Below are 20,179 nucleotides of genomic sequence, written 5' to 3'. Positions count from 1 at the left end.
ACATACACGCTTTCATTGTCCCCATAGGAGAACCCTTTTTGGTTCCATGTAGAACCCTCTGTGGAAAAGGTTCTACATGGAACCCGAAAGGGTTGTACCTCGAACCGGAAAGGGTTCTTTAAAGGGTTCTCCTTTTTTCTAAGTGCGTACACAGGTTTGGTTGAGCTGTTATTTCTGACGTACACATGATTCCCCATTTGGATTGAGCAGTTGTAGGAAGTGAAGGTCACAAAAGTCATGCAAGGGGCTTGGGGGGTTCAAGGACCGAGGCGAAAAATAAGGGGTTTAGCTGTAGCATCTGTAGCATCTCCTCTATCTACCGCTGAAAAATCTCCGGAGGACAGCCTGACCATGAATGCCTGATGAGTCTGAAGACAGAGGGTCATTCTCCCCGGGGCCTGTGGGTGGAGGTCCGGGATCCATGATGAATGCTGTGGCAGAGTGGGTGGTGGCAGTTATTTACTCCTGGGTGGGAGGTCTGGTCAAGGGCCACATAGCTGCGCTGCTTCTTAGAGGAATACTTCCCGTGCCTGGGTCCCACCACTATGGGTGGATCCTAGCTTGCTCCTTGTTGTTGTTCCAGAAGCTGGTCCACCAGAAGGCTAAACGTCCTCTGCACTACAGGGGCCATGAGGAGAGAGCTTGAGAGCCAAGGCCCACTCGCTGCATTTCTCCTCTCCTCTCTTGTCTGTTTGTTACTGTGGGTTGTCGCTTCTCCTTCTTCTCCTCTCACTCGGCACTACAGAGCTTCTTGTTATGGAACGGTCACGGCTTGGTGAATAAGCACATATTTAAAGTACACTCTTATGGGATTCTTTAAAGGCTTCTCCGACTTTAAAGGGTATATAGACAGCCAAAGAACCCTTTTTGGTTTTAGATAGCACCTTTTTTTTCAAAGAGTGTAGATCAATAACAGGCCTGATTTTGAAGTGGTCCGTCTCCCAAGAGAATATGTACTGTGTCACGATGAGTGGCTGTGTGCTTTTCAACCATTCAACCAAGGCCTATCATCTGTCTCCGGCCAGGCCCTGTGCCTGCTTCAGCCTGCCCTGTGACGGAGAGACCATGAGAGCCTCATTAAATGTTCTCATCGGAAGAGCAATAGATCAAGAAAAGTGAGCAACAGCGTGTTACATTGCGAAACCCCCGAGCAGCTCTGTAAAGACCTTTCTACCTCCCACCCCCCTTCTCCTCAGTGTTAAGCGTCAGCCTGCCCATTCATTTCCCTTTCATGTTGTTGACAAGCACCAGTGTTTTATCACCCCCGCTATCTCTGCTACTGCATCTCACTTTTCATCTCGCTTTTTTTAGGCTCTTTTGAGTCTTGTTTTCCAAAAGATGAAGCAAATGTTTATTTTTAGGGTTTTGCTTTGGGCCTGCTTCGACATTCCAGTGCCACTTCATTAGGGCTTAAAATATACAGTATATTACGTATAAAGTGGGGCCGACGTTTGTGACCCAACTCAGTGTCTCACAGCAATGTAGGGAGCGTTAATGAAATGTAATCGTCCACAATCTTTAAAGGCGTCGTCGTGGTGCGCCACACTTCTCTGAGCATGACTCACAGCATTTCCTAATAGAACATTGAGTTAGATTAAGCTCCGTTATCTGTGGAGGGAACAGTGCTCTTAACTTATTTGGTAGGGAGAGTGTGTAAGAGAGACTATTTAATCAGCATTCAGCCCTGTTGATTGAATGACTGACGATATGTGTTATTAGGATAAAGTGGAGACGGTGGCCCGGTGCAGACATATTCTGAGTGCACCTGGAAACAGTGGCCGAGCCTAATGGAGATCGAGAGTCCTGTTCAGGTCTCTGTCGCAGTATTGCTGTCAGGGAACCAAAGACAAAGTATTAAAGGGGTATTCCACCTCAAAATCAAAGTCAGTCAGATGTGTTTAGTCCTTTTTAAAAGCAATCTGATGTCAAGATGACCATTTATCTTTATAAACTTTATTCATAACTGTATGATTTTCTAACAGTACGCACATGTAGAGTAGATGGGCAATGCAAAACTATAACATTTTACGTTTGTTGGAGTTTTAATCTGCAGAGGTGTTTCATTGCCAAAGCATGTGACACATACATAGATAACCACATCTATGGAGTTCCTTTCCCAGAGTCACAGAGCGAGGGAGAAGGAATGGGGGTTAGACAGATTATTCAGCGTTTTTTTTTTGTCTTTGCCAAGCATACAAGATGCAAGGTGACTTGTCGTCATATTGTAAGTGCAGTGGAAAGGCTTATCAGAGCAACGCTAGTAGTTTTGTTTTGCTGAGGTAGTGGGTTTGATGGTAATTGATGATGGAGGTGGTGGAGTGAGATGACTCTGTAACATAACAGGGCCACTGCCTGGAGGAAATAAGTCTGAACAGTTTGCTCATATTGGGAATCTGCTGGAGCACCGGAGCACAGGCACTGCTTTCATCATCATTTTATAACATCAAATCACAATGTCTTTACAGCATTGTCACAGCAGCACAAACCTCAACCACATCTACTGGGGAAATCTCTCTCTCATCCTCTCTCTCATTCTCTCTCTTTCCTTTTCATACTATATCAATGAATCTCTTTCTCCATACTCTCTCTGTTTCTCTCTCTCTCTTTCTCCTGATCTTTCTTTTTTCTTTCCTGGTCTTCTAGTCTCACATATTCCATGTTGTGAGGTGTAGGATCGCAATTACAGTTGCCTTTCACCAAGGTGACAAGGGATGTTTGGTTCTGTGATTTGTTCACTGGGAAAGTATCAAGGTCTTACTGACTCCTAGAGAAATAAGAAAAGATGTGCTGGTGGCATCCTGGTTCCCGAATGGGCTTTGAGCTTTGGTTGAGACCAGCCATCCTTTCATCCTTACACAATCATATCTAAGAGCAATTTGTTTTAGTAAGTAAATGGCTTCCGCTACAGTAAACCTGCTTTCATGGTAGATATTTCATTTCAGTGTGCCAGTTCAAGTGCCTGTGATTTGTCGTTGTGGCTGACTCGAGCAGTATGGCTCTACCTCCATGTACATCATTCACACAACCCTAACAGTCTCAGCGTCCGTGCTTTAGTTGTACTCGGATCCATCATAGCCCTTTGGAAGATAGCTGATCAGGAATGTAATGCGTCTCTTTGATCATAGAATCGGAACATTTGTCAGTAGATCCAGATCTGGAAGTTTGGTTTGGTTCTCCAAATTGCATATTTTTTTAAAATTATGTTTTATTCTAAATGCTGTGATATCCTTCCATCTGAACGCCTTGTTGATCCATTTTGAGTTACTGTTGAGGTCTTTCTCGAACCCAATGATCTGCTCAAACCGGCTCAAACCAACGCCTGCCTTGCAGTTGCTCAGGAGTCAGATAAGTGTCACTGTGCATCGGGTTGAAAATCCATACTTATAGGAGTTATTTTAGTGACACTGGCCTCCTTGTCCCACATAAATAACTATGCGGCTCTGACAATAGACCACTGTTGAGGAAATATTAGCATGCGGATTCCACTGTTGTTTTTTCCTACACCATTTCGTCCAGTATAGTGTCTACATTGTTCTTCAGGGAGCGCTGCATTGCATGCCCTGTGCTCCGGGAGCTAGCTAGCATGGTGGCTTCTGTCAGAAGGGATAAGTTACAGTTAATGCCGTAGATCTCAGCGTCACACTGATGGCCATAGTGTCCATTCGCACACGTGGAAAACAAATGGAGAAACGTGTGAATTAGCGTGTCAGCGTTGGACATTCGATGACAAATGACTGACCTAGGGATATGAGTACCACCCTGCATCCATCTGCTGGCCTGGCTCTGAAGCTAAGCAGGGTTGTTCCTGGATGGGGGACCAGATGCTGCTGGATCTGGTGTTGAGTGCCAGTAGGAGGCACTCTTTCCTTATGGTCTAAAAAAAGTATATTTCCCAATGCCCCAGGGCAGTGATTGGGGACATTTCCCTGTGTAGGGTGCCTTCTTTCGGATGTGACATTAAACAGGTGTTCTGACTCTGTGGTCACTAAAGATCCCATGACACTTATCTTAAGAGTAGGGTTGTTAACCCCGGTGTACTGACTAAATTCCCAATCTGGCCCTCATACCATCATGGCCACCTAATCATCCCCAGCCTCCAATTGGCTCATTCATCCCCCTTTCTCTCCCCTGTAACTATTCTCCAGGTCATTGTTGTAAATGAGAATGTCTTCTCAGTCAACTTACCTGGTGAAATGATTCCTGTCCAGGAATGTGGAAAGCATGCCATTATCATTCCAAGAGAGTTATTGGGCTTGTGGTGGGGGTTTGGGGAAGGATATGTGTGTGCTATGTTACTTTAATACAGTGTTATAACTGTAAAGGGCTTTTGGCATGGACTGAGGGAGGAGACACTGAAACCGTTTTGATAGTACCGTAGGTAATGTCCCTTGCTAACAATGTATGGTTTTCCCAGGTGCAATAATCTCCGAGCTATGTATTTGATCTGTGTTCTAGATCTATTACAGGGTATGTCACTCAGGATCCCTTCTCTGTTGAGTTTCTCTGGCAGAAAGGGCAGGGTCTTGTCAAAGGGACTCATTGTGCGCCATGCAGGCCCATAGTCCAATAGATAACCCTTGTTGTTTCTGCGCAGGCCTGGGTGAGGCAGATGTGAACCCGAACAATGGCTGCCCCTCTGAGAAGGCGGCGGCGGTGACTGACTCCACGGGCGCTGAGGGGCCCAGCAGCTCCTGGAACGAGGCCAGCACAGCTGATGCTGACGATAGCGCCGTGCCACGCCCCCACTTGGTCCGCCTCTTCTCCCGAGATGCCCCGGGCCGCGAGGACAACACCTTCAAAGACCGTCCTTCTGAATCGGATGAGCTACAGACCATCCAAGAGCACAGCGGAGCAGGATCAGAGTGCGGTTCAGAGGATCAGGATCTAGACTAAGTTTGTTTCTTTGTCCTCCTTTCTCACTCTTAATACCCCCTTCGCTCTTACCTGAGAGACCGAACCCCACTTACAGAGATACTAGCAGCATTACCCAACCCTAACCACCAACATGGCAACTGCAAGCTCCTCTGGACTGTCTAGCCTGGGAAGGAAAAAGAAGGCCCCTGGCCTTATGGATCAAATTGGGAACTTCTTTGGAGGGGACAAGAAGAGGAAGAGCAAGGTGAGGAAAGGAGAGAGTTTGATTTGTTTCAAAGATACACCTCTAAAGTACTATGGTTTATTTTTGTGTTCAGTCTTAATTTGAGGGACAATTGTCTGACTTATGGTTTTGGCAGATTGTGATCTGCAAGAATTTGTCACAAGTTTTTGTTTCAATTTGCTTAGATTTGATGTCATTTTTCTTTTTTCTTGTGATGTACCAAAGTTTATGACATTCTCCTGAAATGTGCTTATTTGCGAATGAATGGCATTGAAAGCTACATTTAGACACTGGATAACTGATTTGGGTGTGGTTTGAGATTGGTGTAGTGCAAAGAGGCTTTGACTTAGTCATTGGAATAATTGTTTTGTGATTGTTAGTACCACAATAAAATGTCATTAAAATGGTATATTTTACATTTTATTTCAGTTAGAGCTTCAAAGCATCTGTGCTACTTATATGGTCATAGTTGTGGTACAGTACAAGTGAATGATTGAATTGATCCATTCACATGTGTGTGCGCTTTCATTCCAAATATACTGTATGCTTAACTCATAAATATATCTAAAACTGGAGCCATTTTAAAGTTGTGTATCAGGTATTTGTAAGAGAGAGTAATGATTCGGGAGATTTCATGAGGAAATTGGAATAAATGTCATATATGTCAGCACCCTTACTTGGTTGTATTTTGGGAGAGACTGTTATGATTGTTAGGCTTTCAATTTTCCTGATTTCTGAGTCTTTAGTTGTTAGCCATTTTAACTGTGGATCGTCCATGGTGGGGAACTATAACCTAAATGCCTTGCATGGACCTCCATCGGGTGCAGAGAGTGTCTTCGACTAGGATTCTCTCACTCCTTCTTTACAAAGACCGCTCTAGCCCATAATATTGTACATAATCCAACATAAATAATATAATATACTATAGAGTAGGAAAACCCATTTATCTCGGCTAATCCTTATCCTATATGGGTTTATGTAGAATTCAAGATGATGCGTTGTGTAGTCGGAGTTCAGATAATATATGTCATTTAGCGGACGCTTTCATCCAAAGCGATTTACAGTCATGCGTGCATACATTTCAAGTATGGGTGGTCCCGGGAATTGAACCCACTATCCTGGCGTAGCAAGCGCCACCTGGACTCAGACGTGTGTGTGGATAACTGTTGCGGTACGGTGAGAATAGTTGAGCCCACATTGCCTTGTTTGTCTCGCTCTCTCTCGATCTCTCTGTGATGTGCTAATGCTAAATCCCAAAGCCTCTCCTTTGAGCTGGTGACAAGGGATGTAGATAAATCGATATGGCAACGCAGTGCAGTGCACAGTTCAGTCAGCTTGGCACTGTTTGTGTATCAGTTGTCACCTTTGGAAGCAGAGGAAAGTCTAAAACAAAAGGTACTGTATATTTCAACAGTTATGTGTTGAAGTTGGTACAGTGTATTGAAGAGAGAGTTCAAGTCCAACTCTGTTATGTTGTCTAGCTCTGTTTCACTCTGGGGATGGGGAATGAGTTCCTCATTGGTTCAGAGAGGAGAATGGTAGTTTGAGATGATGATCCAGTAGGTTGCAGAATGTGGTCTGAACAGTCTCAACAATATGTGTTCTCCCAAGCCTTACAACAACTTCAGAGAGGACAAAAATCTTTTGACTTTTACATATTTAAATTAAATCCCAGATCAAAGTAATTTTAGCATTTTTTTTTTTCTCGTTTCGGAATTATTTGGTTGCGTGCATTGTAGATCAGTCTTTCACATTTTAAACGTAATTGAAATGTACTGCTAAAACACATCTGCCATGAGTGAAGATTTCAGTGTTTTGCCTGTCAAAATTGAATGAACAAAATTATTGTGAAAAGAGGCAGTATTAGCTTTTTGTTTTTATCTATTTGATCTATTTGTTTGAATTTCATTGTCACCTCTTTCTGTTCTTTCAGGAAATGGTGTGTTTTCTACATCAGAGTAGTGGAGTTGCCTTCAGATGTGTGATAAGTGTTTGGATTTCAAATATATGATCCCTAACTCTCTGTTGCATCGAGCATAATTGGGTTTTTTTCTGCACTGATCAAAGTTTCAAAAAGGATAAACAGGTAAAAAAAAAAAAAAATCTTAAAGATCCAATGTAGCCGTTTTAAAAAATCTAATATCAAATCATTTCCGGGTAACAATCAAGTACTTAACTGTGATTGTTTTCAATTAAAATGGTCAAAAGAAACAAATTGCTTCTTAGCAAAGAGTAATTTCTCAAGCAAGAATTTAGCTAGGACTATGGGGGAGTGGTCTGAGTGGGGAGGGGAAAACTAGCTGTTATTGGCAGAGAGGTTTGGATCTCTTTCTTATTGGTCTATTAACTAATTGACTGCCTGGTAATCCCACCAAAACAGGCTTAAATTCTTTTTTATTTTCAAACACCTCTTACACTAAAAGGGAATTGTCATAATTTTCACAATTTCACAGTATTATTCCAACCTCATAGTGTGGAAATATACACTGAGTGTACAAAACATTAGGAACACGTCCTTTGGAGGGTGGACTATTCTTGATGCACACGGGAAGCTGTTGAGCAAGAAAAACCCAACAGCATTGCAGTTCTTGACACACTCAAACCAGTGTGCCTGGCACCTACTACCATACCCTGTTCAAAGGCACTTAAATCTTTTGTCTTGCCCATTCACCCTCTGAATGGCACACATACATAATCCATATCTCAATAGTCTCGAGGCTTAAAAATCCTTCTTTAACCTTTTACTGCAGTGGGCTAAATCAGGGTCAGTGTTTCTTGGTAGTCTTAAACAAATCTATTTTGAAACAAAAGTATACACCTCACACACATGGTTATGGGCTTAAAGAAAAGAAGACACCTGTACTATGTCAGATATAGAGTTGAAATGTATTCAATTTTGAGTTTGCATCCCAATATTACACTTTATATACATCACAGAAGACTGAAATATAACAAAACCGTTTGACATAGAAACACCAGATTTGCAGCTTCATTTATGAATCACATTTCACCCATGAGGCCACTAGGTAATGTGACTGCAGGAAAGGGCTACTGTTATTGACAGATATGAACGTTCACTGTTGAGACATGGATCCTTTTACAACCTGGAATTAGCTCTTTCTGTTGTACATTCTTGTCTTGGTTTCACCTGTATTTTGTTTTGTCTTTTAATTAGTTGATTCTGGTTTGAAACTAGTTCATGGGAATCTGCATGGTGATGTCATTTATTTTAAGAAATTAGAACGATATCACCAAAAGCGAAGAAAAAAAATGGTTTAACCGCAGGAACTAAAGCCAATTTGTGACCTGTCTAAGCTGATTGGTAATCCGTATTATTCAAAAAGGGGAAGACCTTATTAGACTAATTTGATGGATAAATGAGTGTCTATGTGCAGTCACCATGAAACTGAACTCCATGACAGCAAAATAAGTCCATTTTAAATATGGGGTCTATTGGGTAACTTTGTCAGAACTAGGACCCGATACCCTGAAGAATGTTAAAAGTACAGTACAACAGTTTATGATTCAGAACCCAACATTTTTTGCACTCATCCCTGGCCTGAGTACCAGTCTGTTTGTGCCATCATGCCAAACATGTCAAAAAAATGTTTGCGTGACAAGGAGTGGCATGATAGCAGAAGCAGACTGATACCTGAGCTAACTCAACCCCAGAGTCTTGGCCAAAAGCTTCCAAGAGCTGAACTCCTCCCGCCAGCTAGATGGAGCACCGCTCAGGTTCACTGGTGTCTTTTACCCAGACCTGGATCAAATACTATTTCAAATCATTTCAAATGCTTCAGGTGGGCTTTTAAGTATTTTAAGGAGTTCAAATAGTATTTGAACCCAGGTCTTCCTTTACCCTGTCAGGAACTGTGTTTGTGTGTGTGGGAGTCTGTTTGATCCCAGGGTGGATCCATGGATCCTATTCGTTGATCCCTTTTGTAATGCTTTGAGATATCCAACTGATGCTTGTAATTTTGTTTGTATTTCCTGTGAATTGTAATGACCAACATCTGTTCCTAACCTGATCCTGTTCTGAGCTTTTGGATAAATGGCTTGATTAAACTCTCTTAACAACACCCACCCTGAGCAGTGTTTTGTTATGCTTTTGTATTGTTGTTGTTTTTATTATGTAATGTCACTTTTGTTGTGATGTGAATTTCATTAATCTGATGACTGTTATTTATTCAATCCCCTAACTATGTTTACTTGTTACCAGATTTAAATTAATCATGTAACAACTACCTCATTAGGAATTTGGGGCACAACGGAGGAAGTTGTTTAACAAGTTACCATCTCTCGAATTAAACTCAAGAAGAGATATATATATATATATATATATATATCCATAACAGTCACTTATTAATCATTACCTCATCAGTTCTCATTCTGAACAGTCGTGACCTTCTTGGATCCGCAAGAACCCCAACCGTTGTTGATTATTCAGTACTACACAAATTGGTTTAATAATTTATTTACTAACTAAATAATAACACAGAATACACAATTACATGAGACCAAAGTCCCTAGTAGACTGACCAGATATGACGGCTTGTTACACATATGGAGAGGGATGTTTGAATGTTAGAGTTTTTGGCTTGTAAAAGTCTCTAGACAAAAGACATTCCAATCCCAATACTAAAGAGTAGAGAGAGAAAGTTCCCACCTCCAGAGATTTGCAGCAGGGTGTGAAGGTGACCATCCATCAGCTCCCCCTCTCATCTCTGTGGGAGAGAGAGAGAGGCCTGGTTTCTGTCACCCCCCCACCCCCCACCAGTCTGATCTGCCCATTCTGATCCTCAAAGGACAGTCATGACACTTAATAACCCTCCTCTGATGCAACACTACGGTGAATGTCCTTCTGACAATTCAGTTTCGATCCAGTCTAGCTTGAGAAGTAACCTCTCATGCTGGGCTGAGGTGGTCAATGCTAGGAATAGCCAATGGAGAAGCTGGCCTAGTTGAAGAGGGAATGGAATGTACATCATCAAACTATTCCCATTTGTTTTGTCTTTTCACTTAAGTGGATAAGACCACGCTCTGCAGTAAGTGCATACTTGTCTAGACGAGGCTGGGAGAAGTGTGGTGTAGACCCTAATGGAAATATGAGGCTTACTCTTAGCTCAGCTTTTATTAAGTAGCTTAAGGCCATGTAAAATGTAGGCTAATGTCTTGTTCCTTGGATGAAAGAACTAGAAAGTACACCGACATTGACTGATACCTGGTACCAGATCTGTTTGCGCTTTCTTAGCCAACTCCTATAATTGTTGTCATTCATGCCAAACAGTCTGGCCTCACCTCAATCTCCATATCTGATCATGCTGTCATTGATGGGCACAGTGAGAAGTTAATCATGTTCGGCATGACAATGACCATAGGATTTGGCAAGACAGCATTAACAGATCTGGGACCAGGTTAATATGCTGAATTCTTTCTTTTGGAAATGCATCTTAGTACTGTCTGCCTTATGACTTTGTTTCAACTGAAAATTATATTTCAGTCACATTTGTATTTTATGCTTTTTTAATTGAAAGTATTTTTTGAATTGCTTTTTAATTTAACATCTTGGAAAGCTTATCAAGATATAGTAAATCAGGATAAAACAACAGTGTTTACTTCTTGTTTTCATTTTGTATTCAGGTTAGCAAAGGGCTGAGGAGTGTAGAGCATTCCTACTATTACCCTACTTTCACCTGGCACTGTCAGACAAGCCCTGTCAAATGTCAAGAGCTAGGTCTCACTAGATGTCCGGTCCAGTACCCTGGTATTGGATGGTAAAGAACCAGTTCAATTATGGTTTATTAGATTGTAGTCCCCAACTTTGTCTTGTTATTGTTGTCAGTGTTAGGGAATGACCGAGAGCTCCACTGCTTTCTAATATGACACTTTGTTGTAAACTGTCAACCCCCTGAGGTAGTTGTCTAATTCCTGCTAGGTTCTCTTAAATAGTTGGAGAAGTTGCAGCAAAGAGACAACTGAAGAGGTCATCTGGCAGTAGAAGTACTTCAAAAAGTCTGTCCTCCTGAGACTACGAACTGTTACAGTAGATTTCACTTCAAAGGAGTCAGTCAGTGGCTAGTGGATCTGCAGCCGGTCAGTCTTATTGGTCAATCGCCAAGTTGTCAGTTATGACACTGACGGACATTGTTCTTTGTGATCAATCAAAACAAAGTCAAATGTAAAGCTGTGCTGGATTGAGGAGCATGCACCATATATACAGTTGAAGTCGGAAGTTTACATACACCTTAGCCAAATACATTTAAACTCAGTTTTTCACAATTCCTGACATTTAATCCTGGTAAAAAATTCCATGTCTTAGGTCAGTTAGCATCACCACTTTATTTTAAGAATGTCAAATGTCAGAATAATAGTAGAGAGAATGATTTATTTCAGCTTTTATTTCTTTCATCACATTCCCAGTGGGTCAGAAATGTACATACACTCAATTAATATTTGGTAGCATTGACTTTAAATTATAACTTGGGTCAAACGTTTTGGGTAGCCTTCCACAAGCTTCCCACAATAATTTGGGTGAATTTTGGCCCATTCCACCTGACAGAACTGGTGTAATTGAGTCAGGTTTGTAGGCCTCCTTGCTCACACACACTTTTTCAGTTCTGCCCAGAAATTGTCTATAGGATTGAGGTCAGGGCTTTGTGATGGCCACTCCAATACCTTGACTTTGTTGTCCTTAAGCCATTTTGCCACAACTTTATAAGTATGCTTGGGGTCATTGTCCATTTGGAAGACCCATTTGCGACCAAGCTTTAACTTCCTGACTGATGTCTTGAGATGTTGCTTCATTATACTGTATACACATAATTTTCCATCCTCATGATGCCATCTATTTTGTGAAGTGCACCAGTCCCTCCTGCAGCAAAGCACACCCACAACATGATGCTGCCACCCCCGTGCTTCACGATCGGGATGGTGTTGTTCAGCTTGCAAGCCTCCCCCTTTTCCCACCAAACATAAGAATGGTCGTTATGGCCAAACAGTTCTATTTTTGTTTCATCAGACAAGAAGACATTTCTCCAAAAAGTACAATCTTTGTCCCCACGTGCAGTTGCAAACCGTAGTCTGGCTTTCTTTATGGCGGTTTTGGAGCAGTGTCTTCTTCCTTGCTGAGCGGCCTTTCATATAGGACTTTTGTACCTGTTTCCTCCAGCATCTTCACAAGATACTTTGCTGTTGTTCTGGGATTGATTTGCATTTTCTACATCAGAGATGTAGAGATGACTAGGAGACGGAACACGTCTCCTTCCTGAGCGGTATGATGGCTGCGTGGTCCCATGGTGTATATACTTGCGTATTATTGTTTGTACAGATGAACGTGGTACCTTCAGGCATTTGGAAATTGCTCCCAAGGATGAACCAGACTTGGGGAGGTCTACACTTTTTTTCTGAGGTCTGACTAATTTCTTTTGATTTTCCCATGATGTCAAGCAAAGAGGCACTGAGTTTGGAGGTAGGCCTTGAAATACATCCACAGGTACACCTCCAATTGACTCTAATGATGTCAATTAGCCTAACAGAACCTTCTTAAGCCATGACATAATTTTCTGGAATTTTCCAAGCTGTTTAAAGGCACAGTCAACTTAGTGTATGTAAACTTCTGACCCACTGGAATTGTGATACAGTGAAATAATCTGTCTGTAAACAATTGTTGTAAAAATTACTTGTGTCATGCACAAAGTAGATGTCCTAACCGACTTTCCAAAACTATAGTTGTTTACAAGAAATTTGTGGAGAGGTTGAAAAAGGAGTTTTAATGACTCCAACCTAAGTGTATGTAAACTTCCGACTTCAACTGTACATCATTTTAATGTATGGTGCATGGGTAAGATCTGTTTATTTGACAGTGGGCAGTTGTGATTTGTGTGTGTCCACAATAACTTACACACTGTCTCAATAGGATAGGATGTAGTGATAACTATGTGGCCCACATATCCTCCTGCTCTTTAGGAAATAATACATTATTACAATTCATTTAATCCAGAATAAATGATTGACCGTGATCCATTTCTGAAGGAGTCGGCGTCCAGGTTTGACCTCCAGCACCTCCGAGGAGAGAGGTTTGACAGTAATTAAATCCTCAGGGAGGAGGTGTCCTATGTGTCCTGAATACTCTCTCTACCTCGGGCTAGGTGACCTTGTTCTTCACTGCAGGAAACTTTTGGTTCGCTATGACATTAACATGACGGTGTAATCTGGTGTCAAATCCATTCGTGACTGCAGTTCTAACTTATGACTGTTGTCATGATCGAGGTGACATTTTGCATTACGACTGTACTGACCTCTATGTACAGCCTCTATGTCAGAGGTGAAACAACACTGACGTGTTAATTGGATAGTGAAGTGTCACCGAACTTTCTCTACGACAGCTGGGCTGCCATGAGAGCAGCTCGCTGAGTTTAGAAATGATAAATGGACGTCCATTGTTATGTATATACAATCATGCACGTTGAGGATGAAACGGGATATTTGCAGTTTTCTGAAAGTTGGATGGCAGTGTGATGCAATTTTATTGTTTTTCTTTTCCGCTGTGGAACGAGCACAGCTACTTTGTGAAGTCTGAATTGTGGCCGAATAACAATGCGCTTCATGCCAGGAACACACACTTACCTCTCTTACTCTTCAAACATCAAACAGAGAGAGGAGAACATTCCCTCCCTCCCTTCCTCCCTCCCTACGCATTAATCCCCCACTCTGCTCTATCCTGAAAGGACCCTCCTTGCGTCAGAATTGCGTTGTCCTTTGAACACTCTTCTCGTGTTAGAAAATACTATACTATATTGACAACGTTCAATGCAACATGTTTCCGTAAAGGACATGTGAAGTTCATAACTGAATATTGTGATCCTTCTTTACAAATAAATCAAAACGGATTCTAAATTCAGAATTTAGGATTACAAAACTTATTTTCAGAACTATTGCCTGAATCACTGATGCATTTTGAATAACCTTTTACTCCTGGCACAGGAGGCTGCTGAGGGGAGGACGGCTCATCATAATGGCCGGAACAGAGCAAATGGAATGGCATCAAACACCTGGAAGCCATGTGTTTGATGTATTTGATACCATTCCACTGATTCCACTCCAGTCGTTACCACCAGCCCGTCCTCCCCAATTAAAGTGCCACCAACCTCCTGTGACTCCTAGAGTCATAAAAATTCCACAGAACAATACTTTAAAAAAATGTAGAACGTTTTCTCAAGCTGCCAACATGATGCAACATACAATACTGTATAATTGTTGGTCTAGTTACATTATCTGAAGACAAAGCATGGGTTTGAAGGTACAGACAAACCCGAGGCAACACTGAAATCACCACTGAGCACCTCTCTTTCTTCACATCTATTCCTCTTTTACTAACGCCTTGCCTGTCTTACCCCTGTCTTTCAATGTCTCTCTCGCTCTACTTCTCTCCCTCCACTTTCTGAATTTCTCTTCCTAACTCTTTCTCTCAGGCTGCTCAATCTCTGGAACTGTATTTAGTGGGAACATAACTGGAACTTCTGATGTGTGCAGTACCTAACTTTGATATAATTCCTAATCAACTGTGGACAGGGTTCTGCAATGGCAATCAATAATGAACCCCTAGGTCTGCATCCCAAATGACACCCTATTCCCTATTTATTACACTACTTTTGATGGGCCCTGGTCAAAAGTAGTGCACTATATAGGGAATAGGGTGCCATTTGGTGCGCACCCCCGTTGTCTCCATCTTGGTGACAGAGCTGCTGGGACACAGAAAGAATAACCGTTGAGTCATCCAGTTGCAGCTGTGAGACAGATCAGTTCTTCACAACAACCACAAGCGGTGAAATTAGTTCACCTGTACCAGCTCCAGCACAAACCCAGCGAGCACTTTCTGGTTGAAAATAACTTATTTCCACTTGTTTTGGACATATTTTGCTCGTAGGGAACGAACTGACCAACCAACAACCATGCTACCTGGCTAGTCTACTGAGCGTCATCTGCATTCAGAAATGTGTTGGATATTATCATCCACTTTCCAATAGAATGCGCCTCTTAGTTTGATAGATTCTAAAGGACCTCTGGTCCTCCGGGTTAGATACCTATTTATTGGAGAGGATAATGCTCAAAAGAACAAACACATTTTCTATAACAATGTGTTTCCTTCCAGAGGTCATTGTCTGCATGGGCTGCATCCATCCATCCAACCATCCATCCATTTATGGGCAGAAAAGACAGTGAATGAGATTCAATTGGAACCACTAATGAGAGTATTATATTGTGAATGATGTACAGGGGTGAAAGTTTGCCCTCTCATTTTGGTAAAGTTCTCTCATAGGGATAATCACAGGGATTCAGTGAGAGCCTCAGCCTCTCCAGTCTCTTCACTTACTGACATTAATGGGGGCATAAAGGTCCCCTTGCTCTCACTCCACAAAATACCACAGAGAGAGAGAGGCACTCATTAGGAAGAAATGGGTTTCGCTATATCAAAGGATGTTATTCACAAACATATCCCTAAATAGCCGACCGGGAATAATCAGGGTTATTATTGAGAAAATGACAATGAATCTTTTCAGAATCACACCATTTTAATTAAGGTCCCAGTTGTGTGCGTCTGGAAAGTACACGTTGAAGCCTATTGTGAGAAAAAGGGGGGATGCTATTTATTCAAGTTCAAGAGAATGAGACATAGAGCTAATTTTGCATTCATCCCTATCCAATCCTCTGAAGATGTATCTGTCTGAAGTACAACTTAATTGTATTGATCTCTACTTAACTTCCCCTTCAACAGCATTTAGTGTTAATATTTACCACACTTTTGCAAAAGACCCCAAACTTTTTCTTACTGACTTTATTCATTTATTTATAATTCCTTCATCCAGTTAGTTTTTAATCACTTATTTTCAGTTTGAATGAGTTTTGGATGGGCGTTATCTGTGTACGCCTACGTGAGTCTGCTGTGAATGACTCAGAGAGCTTATCGCAGGTCCTCTGTGATGTAAGAGCTCCCCAGGTAGTCCATCCAGCTGAAGAAGAAGCCGTTCTACAGACCCAGAAAATGTGCTCCAGCATCCCTGGTGTTTGGCAATATGCCACCAGCTGTTTCCAATGGTAACACCTTTCAGGAGCTGGAGAGTGGAGCCAGAGTAGAACCTGGTCTGGTTCAGGGAGCACACTTTATTGTTAGGTTGTGTTGGGCTATATGTATTCCCGCTGTGCCTTTATAATGTTCTTCCATCCCTCCCTCTGTTCCTTCTTCCATCCATCCCTCCCTCCGTTCCTTCTTCCATCTCTCCCTCCGTTCCTTCTTCCATCCCTCCCTCCCTCCGTTCCTTCTTCCATCTCTCCCTCCGTTCCTTCTTCCATCCCTCCCTCCTTTCCTTCTTCCATCCCTCCCTCCTTTCCTTCTTCCATCCCTCCCTCCGTTCCTTCTTCCATCCCTCCCTCCGTTCCTTCTTCCATCCCTCCCTCCGTTCCTTCTTCCATCCCTCCCTCCCTCCCTCCGTTCCTTCTTCCATCCCTCCCTCCCTCCGTTCCTTCTTCCATCCCTCCCTCCATTTCCTCCAGGGTTCTTTCCGTGGCCTGTCCTCTCCTGTCAGACCTGCCAAGGCAGCCCCTAAGGGTGGGGAGAACGCTGTTGTGCGCCTCTTCAGAACGATCGTGAGTCACATCATTTGCATAGTTTGCCTACTACTGTTGATGTTTGACTTGTTGATATGAGGGTGGCAGGTAGTCTACCAGTTAAGAGCAGGTAGCCTAGCGGTTAAGAGCAGGTAGCCTAGCAGTAGAAATAACTTAAGCCAGTAAACGAAAGGTCACTGGTTCGAATCCCTGAGCCAACTAGGTGAAAAATCAGTTGATGTGCCCTTGAGCAAGGTACTTAACCCTAATGGATCCTGTAAGTCGCTCTGGATAAGAGTGTCTGCTAAAGGACTAAAATGTAATGAGAAATACCCTCATCTATTGTATTTCTAAAGGTCTGTGTCACTCTCTCCCCTCAGGTGTCCCCTGCCCCTCCTAAGTCTAGGGTGAGCCCCATTTACCTTACTCTTTGTCAATATTGTCCAATTGAGGAGTTGAAGGTTGTTTTAGTCTTTGGATGGGATTGTGTATTTGGCTTTGTTAACATGTGATGTCACTGAACGTATGTCACTGAGTCTGTGCTCTCTCTGGTGACGCGAGCGTCTGCCTTACTCTGCTATGCTCTACCCTGGATGTGTACTCATCTCTTCTTTGCTGCACTGCCTTTCCTCCCCTCACCCCTGTGTCTCACCCCTGTCTATTCCCTGTCTCTGTCTCTTACGTGTCCTTGTCCAGTGGACGGCAATGACTGCAAAACTAGGCCAGGTACGTGGTTAAACGCTACAGCTAAAGAAAACGAAGAGAAAAATCCCCGGCCGTTCTTTAAAACAGTATATTCTGTAGCCATTTTGAGACTTGAGAGCTTGTTGTAATCCAAGGATACATGCATAACGCTGTCACGTAGAGTAGGCTAAACTGGAAAACCTAACCTCTATAAAAAATTAAAAGATGGCGGAGCCGCAAAAGTTGTTCTGTGCAAAGGTGTTTATTTACATAGTGATTCCGGAACAAAAACAACAGTACTGCCATCAAACGTACACCTTATGGGACAGCTTAAAAACAATGCTGCCCCGCCCACAGCTCAATCCAAAATGCCTCTCCATGAACTGAAAGAGAGGCTCCTTTTGTAGGGGTAGCCCCTCCCCTCAGAACAATTAACACTAATTAATTACGCAATTACCTATTCAACCTAGAGTTTCCATTTATCTAAACATACCAAAATATATACATTGCAACACGTTTATGAAACAACATCACAATATAACATTTACACAATTACATCACTACTGACAGTGTCTTCCAATATATCCAATTAACATTAATGAGCCAATCCGGAACAGGCACTACCAAGTCAGCCCAATTCCCTTAGCTCGGGTCCTTATCCAGCATACCCGGAAGCTACAGAGATGGAGAGATAGAGGAACAGAACAAACAACGCGCTCATCCATAACATCTAAGTATAATAAATATTGCTTATATTAAATATGAACACTTGTCTGTTTATTTCTTTATACCCTAACCGGTTACTGACGTAAGTGTGAAATGTATGTACTAAGATAGAGAAGTTAACTTGTGTGTCGACCCACATTGTTAACTTATCTGATAACGGAGCAGGGAGGAGTGATGAATGTGTGCGTGCGTTAAAGTACCAAATGCTGCCCGCGGCCAGTGACGGACTTCTACGTCACAAACGCCCGCATCAGTTTTTCTATTTTATTAAATCATGTTTTACATGTACATTTACATGTTTTGAGAGGTTTTGTTTGGCAAGCTCTCCGCCTCCGGCTCAACTGAATATCCAGTTCTTTATTTGTTGAAGTCGTTTTTTCCCTTTCGGTATGATAACCAGCATTAATCCTGCTTTTTCTTATTCGCCCTGCTGAATTTGAAGTCTCGTCCTCTTCTCTTGGCCCCTGTTGGCCCTTGTGCGAGCGTGCATGCACGTGTGTGTGTGCACATGCGTTTGTGTCTTTGTGTGTGTCTCTGTATGTCTCTGTGTGTGTATGTGTCAGTGGTGGCTGCTGAGGGGAGGACGGCTCATAGTAATGCCTGGAATGGATTCACTGGAATTGTACATGGAAACCATGTGCTTGATGCCATTCCGTTGACTCCCTTACAGCCATTATTATGAGCCGTCCTCCTCTCAGAAGCCTCCACTGGTGTGTGTGTGTGTGTGTGTGGATGTGTGTGTGTGTGTGTGTGTGTGGATGTTATGAGTCACACATAACAGCTAACATTGTGTGGGGGGTATAATAAGAGAGTGATAAGGGATGAGACCTTTAAAGCACTTCTCTGAGGTCTTTAGATAACACTTTGAGGTGTTCCTCCCCAACATTTCATTCATCCTCATGCATGTTTATTGGAGTTTTGCGTGAACGGTTCCCAGTCTAAATCCCCCCTGTGAGAGTCGGAGCAGCCACAGCTCAGCTGTTACTGAGATTGAATTTCAAATGTTTGATTTGGAAATGCTTAAGTGAAGCACTTCCACTTTGACTCAGATTGCCACCACGAATGCGCCACTTTTTTGATCTAGTCTGGTTCAATACTGTATGTAAAATTTCACTCTGTGATAAGAGTCACTGACTAGATAGCCATCTCTACTATAACCCCGCTTTCAGTTGAGCCTGGAGACGACACTATCACTTCTATTGTTTTCATGCAACATGATATTATCAGAAAACATTGTTTTGTACTAAACAACCATGCAATACTCACGTCAGATATGTACGCATGATGCCGCTTTTTTAGCCATTAGTAAATAATTTAGATGAACAAACACAGAGATGAGCTGGCAAAAGCACACACTGACTGGGCCACCATGCTAGGTGACAACAACAACGTCTCCCGGTGTCTTACCTCACCCCTGCTCTCTTCCAGGGGACTCAGAAGTCAACAGGATCCGCTAAGGCGAAGAAGGCCGGTGCAGGAGACAGCGGAACCCTGTCCAAGATCTTCAAAATGGTAAACGGAAACGAAACCCATTTTTAACAGGACAAAAACACTGTTCTGTCTTTGACATTAACATAAAAAGGGAATATCCAATTATATAATTCCCTTTGTATGTTATTGAAACCTATTCCCGAATGTGCACTCGATTAAACAGATGGGATCTTTCTCTCTCTTTTATTCCTCCCTTCTGTCTCTCTCTTCTTCTTTCACCTCAGTGACGATACCCACCATTCAGTGAGTAGCTAATGAGTCATGGGCGGCAATATACATTTACTCTTACTTGCTAGGAATTTATTCAACGTTGATAGGCTAAGGTGACACCTTCCATTGCCTATCATACCACCAGCAGAATAACTGCACCTCGAGACAGCCTCTAGACAGTGATAATTACAGTGTCTGGCTGATGCTACAGGCTTCATGCATTAAAGAGTGCAGTTTGATGTCAAAGGTAATGCTATTTTTGGCTTGATATGGACATGCAGCACCTAACATAATTGGCAGCTTACTTGCAGGCAGTGATCTTGCACCTGTGGGCCTACATCTGGCTGTGAAATAAAGGGCTTCGAA

General features: G+C 42.4%; 1 protein-coding gene across 11 annotated transcripts in view; it reads left to right on the top strand.

Annotated features, from left to right (window-relative positions):
• Positions 1-20,179, top strand: part of LOC106583543 (myelin basic protein) — a 67,883-nt gene that overhangs the window by 44,272 nt on the left and 3,432 nt on the right. Inside the window, exons 1-6 of one of the 11 annotated variants that reach the window (XM_014167921.3) lie at positions 4,733-5,119; positions 16,649-16,741; positions 17,083-17,109; positions 17,399-17,428; positions 19,550-19,624; positions 19,828-19,846. In XM_014167921.3, coding sequence (XP_014023396.1) covers positions 5,006-5,119; positions 16,649-16,741; positions 17,083-17,109; positions 17,399-17,428; positions 19,550-19,624; positions 19,828-19,830 — 342 coding nt within the window. In that variant the 5' untranslated portion in view covers positions 4,733-5,005 and the 3' untranslated portion in view covers positions 19,831-19,846. Of the gene's footprint in view, positions 1-4,594; positions 5,120-16,648; positions 16,742-17,082; positions 17,110-17,398; positions 17,429-17,830; positions 18,121-19,540; positions 19,625-19,827; positions 19,847-20,179 lie in introns of those variants that run through there. The other 10 variants (XM_014167900.3, XR_006761178.2, XM_014167931.3 and 7 more) reach the window with 10 other exon arrangements.

This window comes from Salmo salar, chromosome 02 (genome assembly GCF_965601325.2).
Source record: "Salmo salar chromosome 02, fSalSal1, whole genome shotgun sequence".
Lineage (NCBI taxonomy): Eukaryota > Metazoa > Chordata > Actinopteri > Salmoniformes > Salmonidae > Salmo > Salmo salar.
Note: the sequence above shows the minus strand (reverse complement) of the source record. Positions and strands in the feature narration are given on the sequence as shown.